General features: G+C 42.1%; 1 protein-coding gene across 8 annotated transcripts in view; it reads left to right on the forward strand.

Annotated features, from left to right (window-relative positions):
• FAT3 (FAT atypical cadherin 3) overlaps positions 1-16,371 on the forward strand; it is a 576,249-nt gene that overhangs the window by 532,215 nt on the left and 27,663 nt on the right. For all 8 annotated transcript variants that reach the window (XM_038409118.2, XM_043504135.1, XM_038409148.2 and 5 more), the window contains one exon: positions 7,565-8,033. In XM_038409118.2, the coding sequence (XP_038265046.1) occupies positions 7,565-8,033 (469 nt within the window). The remainder of the gene's footprint in view (positions 1-7,564; positions 8,034-16,371) is intronic.

Consider the following 16,371-nt stretch of genomic DNA (forward strand, 5'->3'; position numbering starts at 1 on the left):
TTGTTTGAATGTTCAGGTAAATTTAAAACAGTGACAGCAATTTTTAGTGTACAGCAAATATCTCTTTAGCTGTTGTGCTTAAATACAAAAAATGTTTCATGAGTACAAGTATTGTGCCTTTCACCTGAGGCAGGGAGAGCAGGGAAATCAGCATAGCTCAGGCTTCTGTGAGACCTAATTGTTTGGAGATGTAAAAAAGGCCATTGCTTGAACTTTCAAATATGAGGGTGCTAGTGGTTTCCAAATAAGAGTTTAACATGGACAAAAATTCTATCTTTTCCTAATCTCATTCTTGGAAATGGCTGAACTATTTTGGATGAAGTTTCCCCAAAAAATTCAACTTGAAGCAGACACTCATTAATGAAACTTCATCCTGAATAATTAAAGTTTGGTAAAGTAGTAAGAAACTGAAAATAGGATCTTATGATAAGAAGTGTCAGGCAGCCTTGACAATAGATGGCTCAGTTAGCCCTGTCTGTAATGCATATGCAATACTCAAATGATAATCCCACATTCGTATGGTGCATATCATTTCAATGGATCACACATTTAGTTAACATTACCAACAGGGGCTTGGATACTATGGTGACAGACACTTAAGAAAACCTAAAATAGAGAGAAAGCATGTTCCAGTGGTTAGGGTATGATATGGAGATTTGGATTCCTTTCACTGTTCTGTCATGGACTTTGTGCCATCTTGGGCAATTCACTTAGGCCAAATTTTTCAAAGCATCTTTAGCCCATTTGAGAATTAGACTCCTAAACCACTTGTGAAAAAGGGATTTGGCTGCTAAATCTCTTAGCATCAATTTTTCAAAGGTGTCTATCTGTAAAATGGGTGTTGTGAGCATTAAAGATTGTGAGCCACTCAAACACTATGCTAATGCTGGTCATATGCATATCTAAGATTGATAGACTAGACAGAGGTCTCTAAATGTGAGACTGTTATTCAGAAGATTTGAGTATTTCTTTCAATTAAGTTAAATCTGCCGAGCTATTCCAAAGAAGGGGATAATGGATTGATCCCGCAGTGTGCAGAGCACTCTGGCCCAATCCAACAAAGCACTGAAACATTTGCTTATTTTCATGCACATGAAGTCATTGAGACTATACACATACTAAGTTTTAAGCACATGCTTAGGTGCTTTGCTGGATCAGAGCCAGATGGCTCAGCACTTCACAGAATCAAGCCCTAAATGAGGGTAGAAAATGGAACAATATTGATGCTACCAATTTTAGGGCTTTGTGTGAAACTCTCTTGAGGCCAAAGGAGATATTTAAGGCATATTGTACCATTGATTTTGAAATAAATCTTCACCACCACCACAGATATCTACTTAAAAATTGATAGCACAATAAGGTCTTTAATGTTTAAATGACCAGCTTAATTTTGGAAGCTCATATGTTTACGATAACTCAAGGGATGGAAATGCTTCGTAATCATAACACAGGGTCCTTCTTCACTGAATAATCAATTTAATTGAACAAACTGCTTGTCTACCATCCTGTTCAAAGCTTACTAGTTATAGTACGTTGATATAAGAAGGGTGCTATTTATTTTGTTGTTTCAAATAAAGCAATTTATCCATTGATTTAGAGAGGTCAGCCATTCTAAAAGTAAATTCTTTCAGATGTATGCTTCCTGATTTTAAGCTGTTGGAGCAAAATGAGATGTCATTTAATTGCATTTTCCCTAGGAATGATTACATATGCAGAGAATTGCATCACGCGTTCCTTTCTCTCGTGTAATTCTATCAATGAAAAGTAATAAGGTTAACCAAGATTAGGCCATTTTGGATGAAAATCCTCATTTAAGACCCGCTTGGTTTATAAAATCAGAGATTAAAAAATAAAGACTGACTTTCCTGTCATGCAATAAATGTAACTGTTGAATAGTATAAGGCCATCATATGTTTTTTAGTCCAGGCAGTCAGTGTGAAACTTTGCACAGCTTAGTTAAGTGAATTTTATACATTGTAACATACAACATCACCTTATGCAGGATAAGATTGAAGCTTGGGTGTGATCCCAGGTATTGCTAGAGTTGAAGCAAGTAATATTTCAGTATTAAATATACCATTTTACAGACATGAACCTGAAATGTAATCCCCCTAACAAAACATTTCCCTAGATAGATCAGTAGGCATCATGTTGTATTCATGGTATGTGATTGCAGATGGACTATGCAAGCCTAAGATGGTTTTAGAAGAACCATTTGATCATTTTATTACCTGTGTTGATGTACAGATTCAAGCCCCTCTGCCAGGCTAATATTTTAATGTAATTTACAATATTCATTTTTTGCTTATTGAATGAAACAATCAAAATGTACCAAATTGCATCACCCTTAGGAAGCATCTCTGCACATCTCTGCCTATTTCACATATTTCATGAGTTTTATATATTTGTATGCTAGGGCACGTACGTGTATCCAAATATATATTGACATTACAGCCCATGCAGCTGTAAGGAGAGAGACTTTAAGGTAAGTTGTGTTCTGAGGTAGAAAGCACTCAGCTGTTCAGGAATTACCACTTTAAAGAAACACTGGCTGCCCTGCAGTGAAGCTATAGCATCATTCTTTAATTTGATCAGAGTGGGTCTCCACTGGGGTCCCGCGGACTGTATTACCACAGGGATGGGGCAATTTGTACCTCGCTGTATGTGCAAAAATAGCACTGGAGGCTCAGTTCTGAGTGGAAGTCTGGTCTGGACCAGAAACCATTAGTCATCCCATTTAGATCCAAAGGCGTAAAAGCTATTTGCATGGGAATCTGCAGACCCTGGACTTGAGCATCAGCTTTTAATTTGATTTGCATAACACTTGCTAGCATTTACAATCTTCAGACAAAATTTTAGCTCTGTTTCCCCATATCTGTCAACGCAGTACCAAAAATTAGACTGTAACTGGACAGCCTGTCCTAAAGAGGGGGCAGCACTTTGCTGCACTACCCAGGAGGAGACAAGAGGTGAATTGTGACTCAGTGAGCGACAATTTCTCCTTTACTCGGTGCCTGCTCTGGGGGAAGGAGTAACTTGCTTCACCTATTTTTGTGAAGCAGTTTATTTCTCCCTGTGTGTCTATCCAGCTTCTGTAGCCAGCAAGTAGGGTGGGTGGGGCCAGGACTCCTCCTGCTCTCAGCCTCTCCCAACCCTCTTACTTATAGCACGTACCTCCTGCTTTGCCTACTGCAGCTGAAGTCACAATTTGAGCAGGACACCTTCCCTTGCAGGCCACATTAAGGGCTGTAACTGTCTGTGTGTTTGTCATTCTAAAGTACTTTATAGCCCTCATCCCTGTTGTATCTGAGCAACTCACAATATTTAATGTATTTAATGTAGGGCTATTATCCCCATTTTCCAGATGGCAAACAGAGGCACATACATACCACAGTCAGCAGTTCTGCAATATTATATTTGAATCCCTTCAGAACTCTTGGGAGAATACCATCTGGTCCTGGTGACTTACTTATAACTGTTTAAGTTATCAGTTTGTTACTGGTGACATGAATGCAGGTCTCCCAAGTCCTAGGTTAGAACTGTAACCCCTGGACCATCCTTGCTCTCTCCAAGACTTACCTTGCATGTGTTTTTCATTTAATGAAATGGACATGAAATTTCAGAGCATACAGAGGAACTGTAATATTTAATAAACATATGAATGGGAAGGAATAAAACAGATGAAAAAGAAAGGAAAGAGAAGATCAAGCTACAACAGAAGATATGTAAAGCATTTTTAAACTGTAGATCCTTTAAAACGTTGTCTCCCAGATAAAAACTGTGTCATGTTTGTCCCAAGAGTATGTGTACGGTACTGTATTTAGATAGATCATTGGAAAAGCATGGTACGTGGATACCGATAAAAGGCATGTCGATAATGGACCTGTCAGGGATAATGAGCCTTATGGGAGTTATATGTATATAATATGCAGGAAAATAGACTCCATAGTAAGCATAATAAAAGCCTTTAGGGAAAGAACTGTATTTACCGCTCCTGTGATGGCTACTTTTCAAAGCACCTCTTCTCTCCTCTTCCTCCTCCCCCCCCCTTTTTTTTTTTTTGCATTTAGACCATGTCAGGCCAAAATTTGAAACTGCCTGTCTAAACTGCTCCTACAAAATTGGGGTGTTTATTTGTTGCATGGGGGAAAATAAACTGCCTCTTCTTAATTTAAAAACAACAACTGTAGTTTGTGGGGCCATCTTGATGATCAAAAGATTCCTCTTCAGTTGATAGCTTAATAGGCCAGCTTTTAATTTAAAGTAATTGTTGACAGCCAATTTTTAAGCCCTCTGAGATAAGACTTTGAAATGGAAGGTGAATCCAGACTTATTCTTACACACACACCTCTCAGCCTTTTTCTTTATTGAGCTTTGGGAGTAGAAGACAACAGTTTAGATTTCTAACTCTGTCAGTTACATTTGTTGTGTTAAAAACATTTCCTGTTCTCTGTAGTCCCATTAGACTCCTAAAGGTTTGACTAGTCAAGGGCTTTTAAATAAAGGGTTGTTCATGATAAACTCATAAGGCCAAATCCTTCCCCTTGTCCTCTGCCCCGTTTCATCTGCTAGGCACCACTCCTGCATGTAAAGCAGCTGAAGAGAGTCCCTATGTGGCATAGAGCTGGCTTAGCCAGCTCAGTGCCCCCACTCTGAGTGCTGGACAGTGGAACAGCCTCTTCAGAGCCATTATCTACTATCATGAATTGGAGCAGGCCCATTCAAAGTTACAGCCTGTCCAAATCTGGCCAATCTCAGGATCAGAAGCTGTAAGTGGCGGGACATACGGAAATTGGCAGTAGCTGAAAATTCAGCCTGTGCCCTTGTCCCAAATATTTTACCTCGATTTCCAAAGCCAGCAAAGTGGGAAAAAAAATGATGTCAGGAAAGGGGAAATGTCAAGGAGTGTATTAGCTTTAATATTTTATGGGACTTTTGTGAGGACTCAAGTGCAGATGAAAGTAAAAAACTAAAGCACCTTGTAGAACCAAGCAATGCACAGATAGACACACACATTTCAATGAGTGTATCTGATGGCTAGAGTGAGGTGAGGATCACTGCCTTATGGGCACCTCCCCTCTCTTTTACTGATCAGAGGAAACTATTTCCCTTTCACTGTTGCACAACATCCCATTGCCAACTATGACGATTGTAAACATGCGGAAATGTTTAGTTATTTGTAGTCATTCTGCGGTTGGCTCCAGTCCCTGGGAGCTGCTCCTTTTCTATCTTCTCCTGTTATCTAGCAGTAGCTACTAGTAGAGGCAGGTAGTCTGACACTACTTGCTTGTTTCCCACAGTTTCCATGCTCTTCTTCCTAATGATAGGCCTGTTGAAGGGCTGGACCCAAGGAGTTGGAGCCAGCAACATGTGACTTGCCAGCTTTCTGGCATGTGCTGCACATGGTTTGAGAACCTATAGAGCAGGCGACCTGGAGTCAACACTCTTGGTTTCTATACTCAACTCTGCCTTGGTTCGCATTTTGACTGTTGAAATCCCCAGTTAACTATTCTTCCTCAGTTTACCCAAGTGAAAAAGAGATATAATGGGCCAGATATATGGACCAGATACAGTCTGAGTATATGCCAGCTTCTTCCAGTGTAAACTGACACAAAGAGTCCTCTTAGCAGAATGTCTGCTGCATGGAATGCTCTGGAAGTATAAAGTGTCTGCACATTACGTGGGGGATAAACACTGGGACAGAGCTGTCCCAAAATGGTGCTGGTGAGGATAAATCCTGCTTAGAGAATGCGATAAAGCATTCTGGGTCACAGTGCAGAAGCTATTCAAAATAAAACGGCAATACATACAACAGGGACCAGCGGAAACCACCAAACTTATTTTCACCAGTAACCTAATCTAGAACTGAACACTGGTCTCTAGGGCTAAAAGAGTAAGTGCACCAGCCTCATTCTGCCAACTGTCTGTTTCATTCCTGACGCTACATCAGTTAAGGCCTGAAGGCTGTTTTCCTTTCATTGTGCTACACTAGAGCTGAAAGCTGAGACATCTCTATTACAGGTGCCCATTCTGTATGACTTTTAAGGGAAGAAGTAGTAATGGCAGCAGTTAAATCAGAGGCTGGGTTGTCACTTGTATGACCATGCTCCAGGTGAGACGGTGCCGTGTCCTCACAGCAAAAAGATTGTGCCTTTGAAGGACAACATTTAGTAAGAAATAAAAGTAAAACAATTAGAAAGGTTTTAAAAGTGTGTGGGTCCAATGAATGTTAGCACGTCAAGAAAAATGTTTCTCAATTCTGTCAGCCATTTTCAAGTTTCTCATGGTCCTCTGGTGACACTTGCAACCTTTGGATAAACAGCTAATCAGGGAAGCCCGTTTTTGTGCTCTTCATTTGGGGGACCAAGAACTTCACCTTCCCCACAATGCTGGCAAGCTTCAAGTTCAGGGAAATCCAGACACAGGTTTCCACTTGTCACTATTTATGTACGTGCACTGGCCCCCTCACAATCTTCAGTGGTATGTTCACAACCCCTCTGATGTAGGGAAGTGTTAACTCTGATTTACAGATGGAGAACTGAGGCACAGGGTGAATTAAATTACTTCCCCAATATCACACAAGGAGTCTGAGGCAGGAATCAAACCTAGGTCTCTTGAGTTCCAGTTCAGTCTCCTCTCCACTCTAGACCCTCTTTATTAACCAGCACCTTCATTCCTCTGCCGCCAGCCAGACAAGGAGCAAGAGGAACAGTAATAAATAATGACAACCACCATCAATAAATCCCCAGCTACCTCCAGAGGAGGAGGGAGGAAACTCGACCCAGGTGTGACCTTTACATTGTGGTGATGATGGTGTTTAAATTAAAGACTCAGACATCACAGTGATGAGATCAGTACAAATATGAGGGAAGGAAAAAAAGCAGAAACTCTCGGGCAGTTCTTGCATTTTCTGAGTGGAAGCTGGAGTGCAGTGAAGTAAACTCCACGGGTCCTAACTGACCCCTGCTTAACCAGGATTTCAGTTTGTTGATAGAGGGGAGTGAACTTGTGAAGTTAGGAAAAACAACAAAAATAACTGCTCCTCTGTGAAAGCTATAGGGATGCAGAATCCTGCAGCCCGACTAATGTAAACGCCATTAAACCTATTTGTTTCTATTAGCACCTGGAGTCCCCTGCTGAGATCGGAGCTCCATTGTCCTAAGCACAGGAAATGTACAGTGCAAGACAGTCCTTGCTCCAAAGAGCTTCCGGTCTAAATAGACAAGAGAGGCACATGATGGGAGAGGAAACAGGTGCAGAGAGATGAAGTGACTTGCCCAAAGTCACACAAGAGAGTTGGGAATAGAAGCCAGGTGTCCCAGCCCAGTGCCTTATACCTTGGATTACACCATCACTCTCTTCCCCCCCCCCCCCATAGTGTGAAACTTACTTATTCTTCTAATGTATAATGTAACAGTAACGTGTCTGTTTGTTGTTGTGAATGGTTGCTACAATATACCACAGTATTCGTGTAAAGCATCAGACCAATTTTAAGGACACACATTAAAGAAGTGTTGTAAGACCAATGTTTTAAGTGGTTTGGTTTTTGCTTTTACCCTCACAGATTGTGGATGGCAAACTGTGGTTCCAGTTGGACTGTGGAAGTGGCCCGGGAATCCTGGGAATTTCTGGCAGGACTGTTAATGATGGGAACTGGCACTCGGTCTTCCTGGAGCTCAATCGGAATTTCACAAGCTTGTCACTTGATGACAGTTATGTTGAGCGGCGCAAAGCCCCCCTCTACTTTCAGACTCTGAGTACGGATAGCTCTGTCTACTTTGGAGCCCAGGTGCAAGTGGATAATGTCCGGAGCCTGACTGACAAGAGGACAACCCAGGTCCTAAGTGGTTTTCAGGGCTGCCTGGATTCTGTTATCCTGAATAACAACGAACTGCCGCTCCAAAACAAGCGCAGCAGCTTTGCAGAAGTGGTTGGCCTGACTGAATTAAAGCTTGGCTGCGTTCTGTACCCTGATGCATGTGAGAGGAATCCTTGCCAGAACGGAGGGAGCTGTACTAGTTTGCCATCTGGTGGTAAATATCTCTAATTACATTTTCTTTTTTTGTGGGGTGGGGGGGAGGCAATGTCTGTCTCATTCAGTCAATTGCAGTGCTATCTGTGTTGTTCCCAGGATATTAGAGATACAAGGCGGGTGAGGTAATATCTTTTATTGGGCCAACTTCTGTTGGTGAGAGAGACAAGCTATCATGCTACACAGAGCTGAAGAAGAGCTCGAAAGCTTGTCTCTTTCACCAACAGAAATTGGTCCCATAAAAGATTTTACCTCACCCACCTTGTCTCTCATTCAGTCTAAGTCACAAGTCTTTCAATGCAGAAACATATTGGAAAAGTCTCATAAACGCTATAAAAGCTTTTTAGGTTTGGCAAAGTTTATAAAAGCTGCCAGCTTCATAAACAACAACTAAATGGCACTCGCCCATTCTCACTGTATTAGTATTCAAGGAGGAGACTCTCTTTTACAAGGGTTACTATAATCCTATTTATATAGACACCAATAGCATAACAATTACTGAAGTGCTCAGCTGAGGCTTTCAAAATCCATTTACAGCAACAGAGGTTGCAAACAAAACTGGTGATACCTAATATCCATCACAGCTTGAACAGTACAGTTGGGCTTCTCTATATAAGCTGGCACAGATTGTTACTTAGACTTCCACAACATCGTCATCCATTTCTGAGTATATAATTTGCTTATATATCTATATATTAAATTGTGAGTCTAAAGCGTTATAAAACTGCAGACAAAACACGTGCAGTGGAGTCCCAGGGGGAACTGAATGCTTCAGGGTCTTGGTAATGGGCAAAGCCATTAGGTCATTGTTTTGACTCACACCTGTATTAGAGGTGACCGTTCCTGTCTAGTGGCAGTTTGACAGCTTGTGTGAAGTGGGTTTCGTAGCATCAAGCTAATTCCTAATGAGCAGGTGCACAAATCACAAAAAACACTGGTATCATTGGCAGTCCTTTCAGTGAGAGTGTTGAATGGGTGTGGAGACAAATCTACCTGCTTGATGCTAAGACTGGGCCATCCCGGTCAGAGTTTGCAGCACAGAAATGAGGAAGCTTTTTTTCTGCCATGCACAATTCAGTGCTTCATTTTCCATATCTGTCAGGTTGGCACCTCTATGCATGCCTCTTCTGTGGTCCTACAAAGTCCCAGGACCTACTCATCAGTCACCTCGTGGCACTCACCATACCTGGTTCTCTGAGATTATGGTCCCTTTTTCCAGTCCTTCATACATTCACCTGTCTAGGTAGGGTTCCTCAATGCAGCAACCACTGACTCCTTGGACTCCTTCTTGGAAATATGGGTGTTGCCTAGGGTTCTCTGCTTAGCGGCACCTTCCAGAGCCCTGGTTTTGACTCTGTGACCTGCACTTCTATCCCTGCTTTTTTCATTTTTTTTGTCCCCTGTAATCTATTAATTTCAGGGCTCAGTGGCCCCTCCCTCACCTGAAGGGGTGGAGCCTTTCCCTGTCTTTGTGGGCTCCGATTCCAGTTATTAAACAGTCTGTCACCTTTTCCAAGCACCTGTTAGTAATAATGTTACTTAGCATCTATTTATTGCTTCTCAGTCCCATCCCTGCACAGACATTAAATAGTTCAACTGGACTGAAATTCACTTTTGGAAATGGAAGAAAATCTGCAGGAAACTTGCACACTCTGGTGTCCTTCCCTCTGTAAAAGCAAGCTTATTCTTCAGCAGTATTGCAAGAAAACACAGAAGCTGAATTTTGGCTTTCACCAGGAGGCAGTTATAAGCACTTTCCCTAGTGCTCTTGTGCCGAAGGAAGCCATAACAGGTCTGTCTGTGCTCCCTGACCATATGGGAGGGGCTCACTGAATTGCCTCCAGCTGTCCTTACTCGTGCAAGGTACCTTCTTCACAGCTCCGCTAGTGGGAGGTTTAATTTGGCCCACAGCACCCTGTTGCCATCCCAGTATTTACCTCAATGCTTCCTACTTTGCTTTGGTTCACAACAAGTAAGATCAAGGATGAGTCAGGGAAGCTATAGAAGTATGGTCAATGGAAGAAAGTGCAAAGATAGTTAAAAGAAATGAACCCGCAGCACATGCATTAGCAAAGCATCTCAGTACTAACACCAAGCATGGCAACAGGACTTCAATGTGCAGCACGAAGACAAATATTGCAGCTTATACACATGTGTAAGGTCTTTACCTGTGAATGTAAGGAAAGAAAATAAGCAGCAGGCAATTAAAGGGGAAAGAAAATATTTCTGAGTGAAAAAGAGGTAGTAGGTTTTGAGAAACTGCTAAACAAGGTTATAGAAATCCGAGGAAGTAAAAATGAAACGTTAACTCAGATTCCATATATAATAAATTAGGTCAAGTATTCACCAACTTAGCAAGCTGGGGAGAGTAGGAACTGTGCCTTTTATTAATTTAACTTGAATCTATTTATTGTATTGTCTAGCAATTGCATAGTGAGTATATTGAGACCTTTCTAACAAATCACTTCATGGTAATTCTTTTTCCCAACATCATATGTATTGCCAATTTACAGGAGGGCAGCACAGGGGATGCATGCAGCTCCAAATGTTGAGTCCATTTTATTATTAGAATAACATAAACGGTTCAAGTCAAGATAATTTACTTCTGGAATCCAGGCACTGAAGTTATTTAGACTTGCATACGTTATTGCCTCAATGAGGAGGCAAGTGCCCAGAGGGGATATTTCAGCTGTCTCTAGTTAAGAAATCTGTTTGCTCTTTTTACTGTTTCAGCAATTTATGTAAATAAAGGATTGTTATAGTACCATAATTTCAAAGCAATGGGCCCTAACTATACGTGAGTGGCTCTATAAACCAGCCCGCTATGACAAGTCATGACCATTTTTTTCCACCAGGCAAAACAATCCTGTTAGTGTGAGCCATTCTCAGTATATAAAAAGAGCATATAATGAAATTGGGTTGAAAGGAGAATCCTACACCATGTTAAATGCTAGTTATATAACCACAAATTGTAGCATGCTTTTAAGGATGGCAGAACATTGTGCTTGGCACCGATGGTAGCACCCACAGTAGATTTAAAATAAAATATACAAAGCTTTTTATCTTAGGAAAGGAGATGACAGCTTTTCTTTGGGGGGAAAGTGCACACACATATATTTTGCTACCAAAGAGGCTTGATTCTGGTCCAGTTAAGTCAATGACTATAGGGATAACACAGCAGCACCTACAGCCCAGTTCTTTACATAGCACCTTATTTTACATGTAGGGTCATTGAAGTCACTGGAGCAAGGTGCTACTAACTATGAACAAGAGTGTCAGAATCTGTCCCAAAGTGAGCAGTGATCAGCATAAATGCAGAATTTAGTTTGATAAATTTTGAATTTGAATTTTCCAGAGTAGTCTGCATACAATTGTAAGTTCCCTTTTCCTATAATAATCCTACTATGATTTACAGTGAAATTAAGAGAAAACAAAGAGTGCTCAGAGTTATAGCTACGACCAAACACTGTGACGTCAAACAGTCATTGGCAGTGTAGCAGGAGGCATGGGGGCCATGCCTAATTTACATATAATTTGCATAAAGTATGTAAAATGAATGCAGACATCCATAATGCTATCCCTGAGGTGATACCTTCCTTCCTGAATAGAAATGGCTGGTTGTTTCTGTTCATCAGCAATAAAACCTACATTTGATCAACTTTGGTTTCCTCTTGCCATTACAGCTTCCGAGGCATTTTAGGACTAGCCGCAATGAATCTCAGTCCATTCTTTGGGAACCCCTAGAGAGAGAGAGATGACATGTCTGAAAGGAAAAAAGACTAGTCCCAACAGATTAAAGTTTATTGCTAAGACATATAGAAGGGCTGGGACCAGAGGCCTTCTGCAAGGGGTTCTCCAAAATTGAAGTATGGTGGACCCTAAAAGTAGAACTGTACAATGTGAGCAGCTCAGAAGCTGAAGACAGCATGCTGTTCATGTAGGGGACTTCCACCAATACAGAGAACTGCTTCTGATTGACCTGTGTGGGCGTTCTGCTCATGAATGAAGGAGGATAAGCATATGGTCCATAGGATGATGTCAACCAGGAAAGGGCTACGTGTGCAAAAGAATCTAGAACCTTAACATGAAGTCCTTGACATAAGGTACCAGGAGCCAAATCAGTGACTTACACAGAAGTATGATCAGCTAAATTGATCATGGCAAGGAGGAAGGATGGCTTGTGGGTAAAGTGCTGAATTGAGACTCAGGAGACCTAGGTTAAATTCCTGGCTTTGCCACAGACTTGATGCCTGCCCTCTCAGCAAGCCATTTAGGGAATGCAGTTGGGAGTGTGCTTCCCAGCCCGGGTAGACAGACACACGCTAGCTTTGCTCAAGCGAGCATGGGGAAAGTAGCAGAATGGACATTGTGGCACAGGTAGGGTAGCTACCTGAATATAGACCTAAGGGCTATGGCTAGGCTTGTACTGGGATGGTTAGCCTATGCCACCTACCATGCTGCATTGTCCACACTGCTATTTTTAGTGCACTATCTTGAGCAAAACTAGCGTGGGATGCTACACTGGGAGGCTTGCTCCCAGCTGCAGTGTAGACATTAATTTCCCAAAATCTCAGTTTCCCAACTATTTAAATAAATGGGAGTAATAACACTTTCCAGGAGCATTGTGAGGGTAAATTCCATTAATGTTTCAGAGAGACTGTAGTGATGCTGGCTTATACTCCAAGAAAACATATTAAAAGAACACTATTAAGGTTGCAAAGCCAAGCACTCGAAAAGATTGCCCGTGCAACCTCAGTTTGGTCCCCTTATATGTGTGCATTATAGTAAGTCTTTAAATATGTGATCACATACTATATTTTCCACAGGACTCCTACCTCATTCAGTGCACACTTAATTAACATCTATTCAATATTTTGTTTTCTCTTTGTTCAGTTTGTGGCTGCATGCCTTATTTATTGTACTCTATTTATTCAAATCCTGTTCTAAATACATAATTACTAATTTCCTCATTGGTTTTCTGTGGTATACATCACATTTAGCAGACAAAGATAAATGAAGATCCAGTGCCTGGAAGTCAAAGCAAGACAAATTCAGATTGGAAATAAAATGTTAATTTTTAACAATGAGGGTAACTAATCATTGGAACAACTTAACAAGGATCGTGGTAGATTCTCCATCACTGGCAATTTTTAAGTCAATATTGTATGTTTTTCTAGTTCAGACAGGAATTAATTCAAAGAAGTTCTCTGGCCTGTGATATACAGGACATCAGACCAGATGATCCGAGAGGTCCCCTCTGGCCTTATCTATGAATCGATAGTAGCTGTGTTCTCTACAAACATTAATTTATTTTCACAAAACCTCTGAGAGGTGAAGAAGTGATATTGTCCCCATTTTACAAATGGGGAAGTGAGGCACAGAGATTAAGGTCAAAATTTTCCACTAATTCTGAGTGCACAATTTGAAGCACCCAGGACCTGATTTGTCAAAGCACTAAGCATTATATATCACTTTATATGTTCAAAGCACAGCTGGCATATAGCTCCACATTTCCACAGTTTAGATCCTAGGGTCTCAAGTCAGGCACCCAGAAAATGAGGAATACACATTAAAAGGACTACCTGTGGAAAGTTTGCTTTAAGTGCTTTGGCTAGAATCACACAGGAACTCTGTGGCGAAGGCAATCCAGTTCTCCCGGGCATCATTTAGCTGCCTTAACCATGAAACCTGCTTTTCTTTTCCTGCAATCCCCTGCCTCATGACTACACATTACTTCCAACTCCTGCAACAGAAAAGGCAGGGATCCTGCACACAATAGTCTTCTCTACTACATAATTCTGATTCATTCGCAGAGTAGGGGCATCCTGTGTACTGAATGAAGCAGGGATCCTGTGAGGAAAAAATAGTATGTGATCATCTAATTAAAGATTCTGTCATAAAGCATATGAACAAAAAGGCTGAATTAAAAGGAAAGCTTCATTCTGGCATTTCCTAACTTTTGAGTGTTGACTTTGCAACCTTAATGTTCTTTTAAGAGAGGATTGGGGTGGGGGAGTGTGATTTCCTAGATTGTGGTTTTTTTGTTTGTTGGTTGGTTTTTTAATAAACCAGATTCTCGTCAGCAGGCTTGGAACCCTTAGATCCATCACACAAACCTCTGCCACGTGAGCTAATAGAGTAGCTGATAGTTGATGACAACCTACCACTTCTTTGTGGACTGGCACTAGTGGAGGATGGGAGACTTTTCCAGTGGGTTTCACAGCTGTTTTCTGACAGCAGAGATGCAGTAAGACTCAGGACTCTTCAGTTCCTGTCCGTGCTCTGGAGGGGAGCGTTGACTAGTTGACACAGACTCTTCTGCCCATTTCCCCCTTGCTTGAACCCTTTTGTCCCATCCACTCCAACCTGTCCCTGACCCAGTCCTGATTCTTCCCCAGTCTCCTTCCACATCCTGTCCAAGTTCCCCACTCCCAACTCCTAATCCAGAATGTCTCTCCCCTCCCGCCCAGCATTTCTCAGTTCCAGTCTCTCTCTCTCCAAGCTCCACCCCAACCTCCTTCTCTAGCTCCTTGCCTCAGTGCCCCCCTCCCTGCCTCCTTGTCCCAGTCTCTTCTGCCCAGCCAGTCCCAGTTTTCCCTTGTCAGGTTTATCTCCATTCCCCCCCACACTGGTTCCTAGTTCCAGTCTCCTTGTCCAGCCAGACTCAGTTTCCTCTCCCCGCTCCCCAGCTGCTCATTCAATCTCAGCATTCCCCTTCCTGGACAACTGACTCCCAGTTCTCCCATCGTCCTCTTTCCCTTGCCAGTTCCCGAGCTCCCTTGTATTTTAACCCCCTCCCAACTCCTAGTCTTCTTGCTCAACCAGTCCCAGATTCCCCTTTCTTCCGGTTCCCAGTTCCAGCCTCTCCACCCAACCAGTCCCAGCCTCTTCCCCCAACCTCTCTGTTCCAATCTCCTTGCCCTGATAGTCCGGTCATCCACCCCCAGTCCCAGTCTCACCCTCACCAGATTCCTTGTCCCAGGCTATTCCTTTCCATTTCCCCAGACCAGCTTGTCCCACTTTGCGTTCAGATCAGGCGGCTTCCTCCTCTATGCTGCCTGGGTGCCATCAGGGGACATCATATGAGAGCACAGGAGAGACAGGCTCCCTGCTCTGAGTTCCAATGCCTGGCCTGACCCTGGCCCAGAGCAGCCCTTACAGGCCTTATGAGCCCCTGTAGCCTTGAGCTGGAAGGACCATGGTCTGTGGGAATGGGGCATGCACAGTCTGGTCAGCACTAAGCAGTGAGGAGATGGCACACACTTAGTGAAGATGAAGTCTTATGAGATTTTAGCTTCTAAACATCTAAGACATTTCTACTGAGAATGTGCAAACTCCCAATTTTTCAAACTGAGCCAAAGTAGGTTGGACTTTTACAGGGATCACAAAATGCACATCCCTGACACAAAGGCCACACCCCTGCCAAATTTCAAGTCTCTACTCCAAAGTGTGACGGCACTAGAGCTGTTCAAAGACTAGTTGTTGGAAAAATTTAATATGGGCTAAACCATGTATTTTTCCTTAGCCTTTTGGAGGCGGGGGAAAGGGGAGAGATAGAGATGGATGCACTGTGTCAGCTGAATGTTTCCCCAAACAATCAGCCTGAGGCATGGAAAACGTCAGCCCAAACGGTTGGAGTTTGATAAAAAATATAAGCCACTGAAAACAAGGTCTTAAAATGGGAAGTGTTGGGCAACCTTAATAATAAGCAATGCTATCAGACCCACCTATAGTAAATGGCAATCTAGCCGCTCCTGTAACAAGATGAACAAAAAGAAAAGTGGCACCTTAAAGACTAACAAATTTATTTGAGCATAAGCTTTCGTGAGCTACAGCTCACTTCATCGGATGCATGTAGTGGAAAATACAGTGGGGAGATTTATATACATAGAGAACATGAAACAATGGTTGTTACCATACACACTGTAAGGAGAGTGATCACTTAAGGTGAGCTATTACCAGCAGGAGAGCAGGGGGGAAAAAACCTTTTGTAGTGATAATCAAGGTGGGCCATTTCCAGCAGTTGATAAGAACGTTTGAGGAACAGTGGGGAGTGGAGGGGGGGGAATAAACATGAGGAAATAGTTTTACTTTGTGAAATGACACATCCACTCCCAGTCTCTATTCAAGTCTAAGTTAATTGTATCCAGTTTGCAAATTAATTCCAATTCAGCAGTTTCTCCTTGGAGTCTCTTTTTGAAGTTTCTTTGTTGAAGAATTGCAACTTTTAGGTCTGTAATCGAGTGACCAGAGAGATTGAAGTGTACTCCAACTGGTTTTTGAATGTTATAATTCTTGACGTCTGATTTGTGTCCATTTATTCTTTTACGTATAGACTG

Source organism: Dermochelys coriacea, chromosome 1 (genome assembly GCF_009764565.3).
Source record: "Dermochelys coriacea isolate rDerCor1 chromosome 1, rDerCor1.pri.v4, whole genome shotgun sequence".
In the NCBI taxonomy this organism is placed as follows: Eukaryota; Metazoa; Chordata; order Testudines; family Dermochelyidae; genus Dermochelys; species Dermochelys coriacea.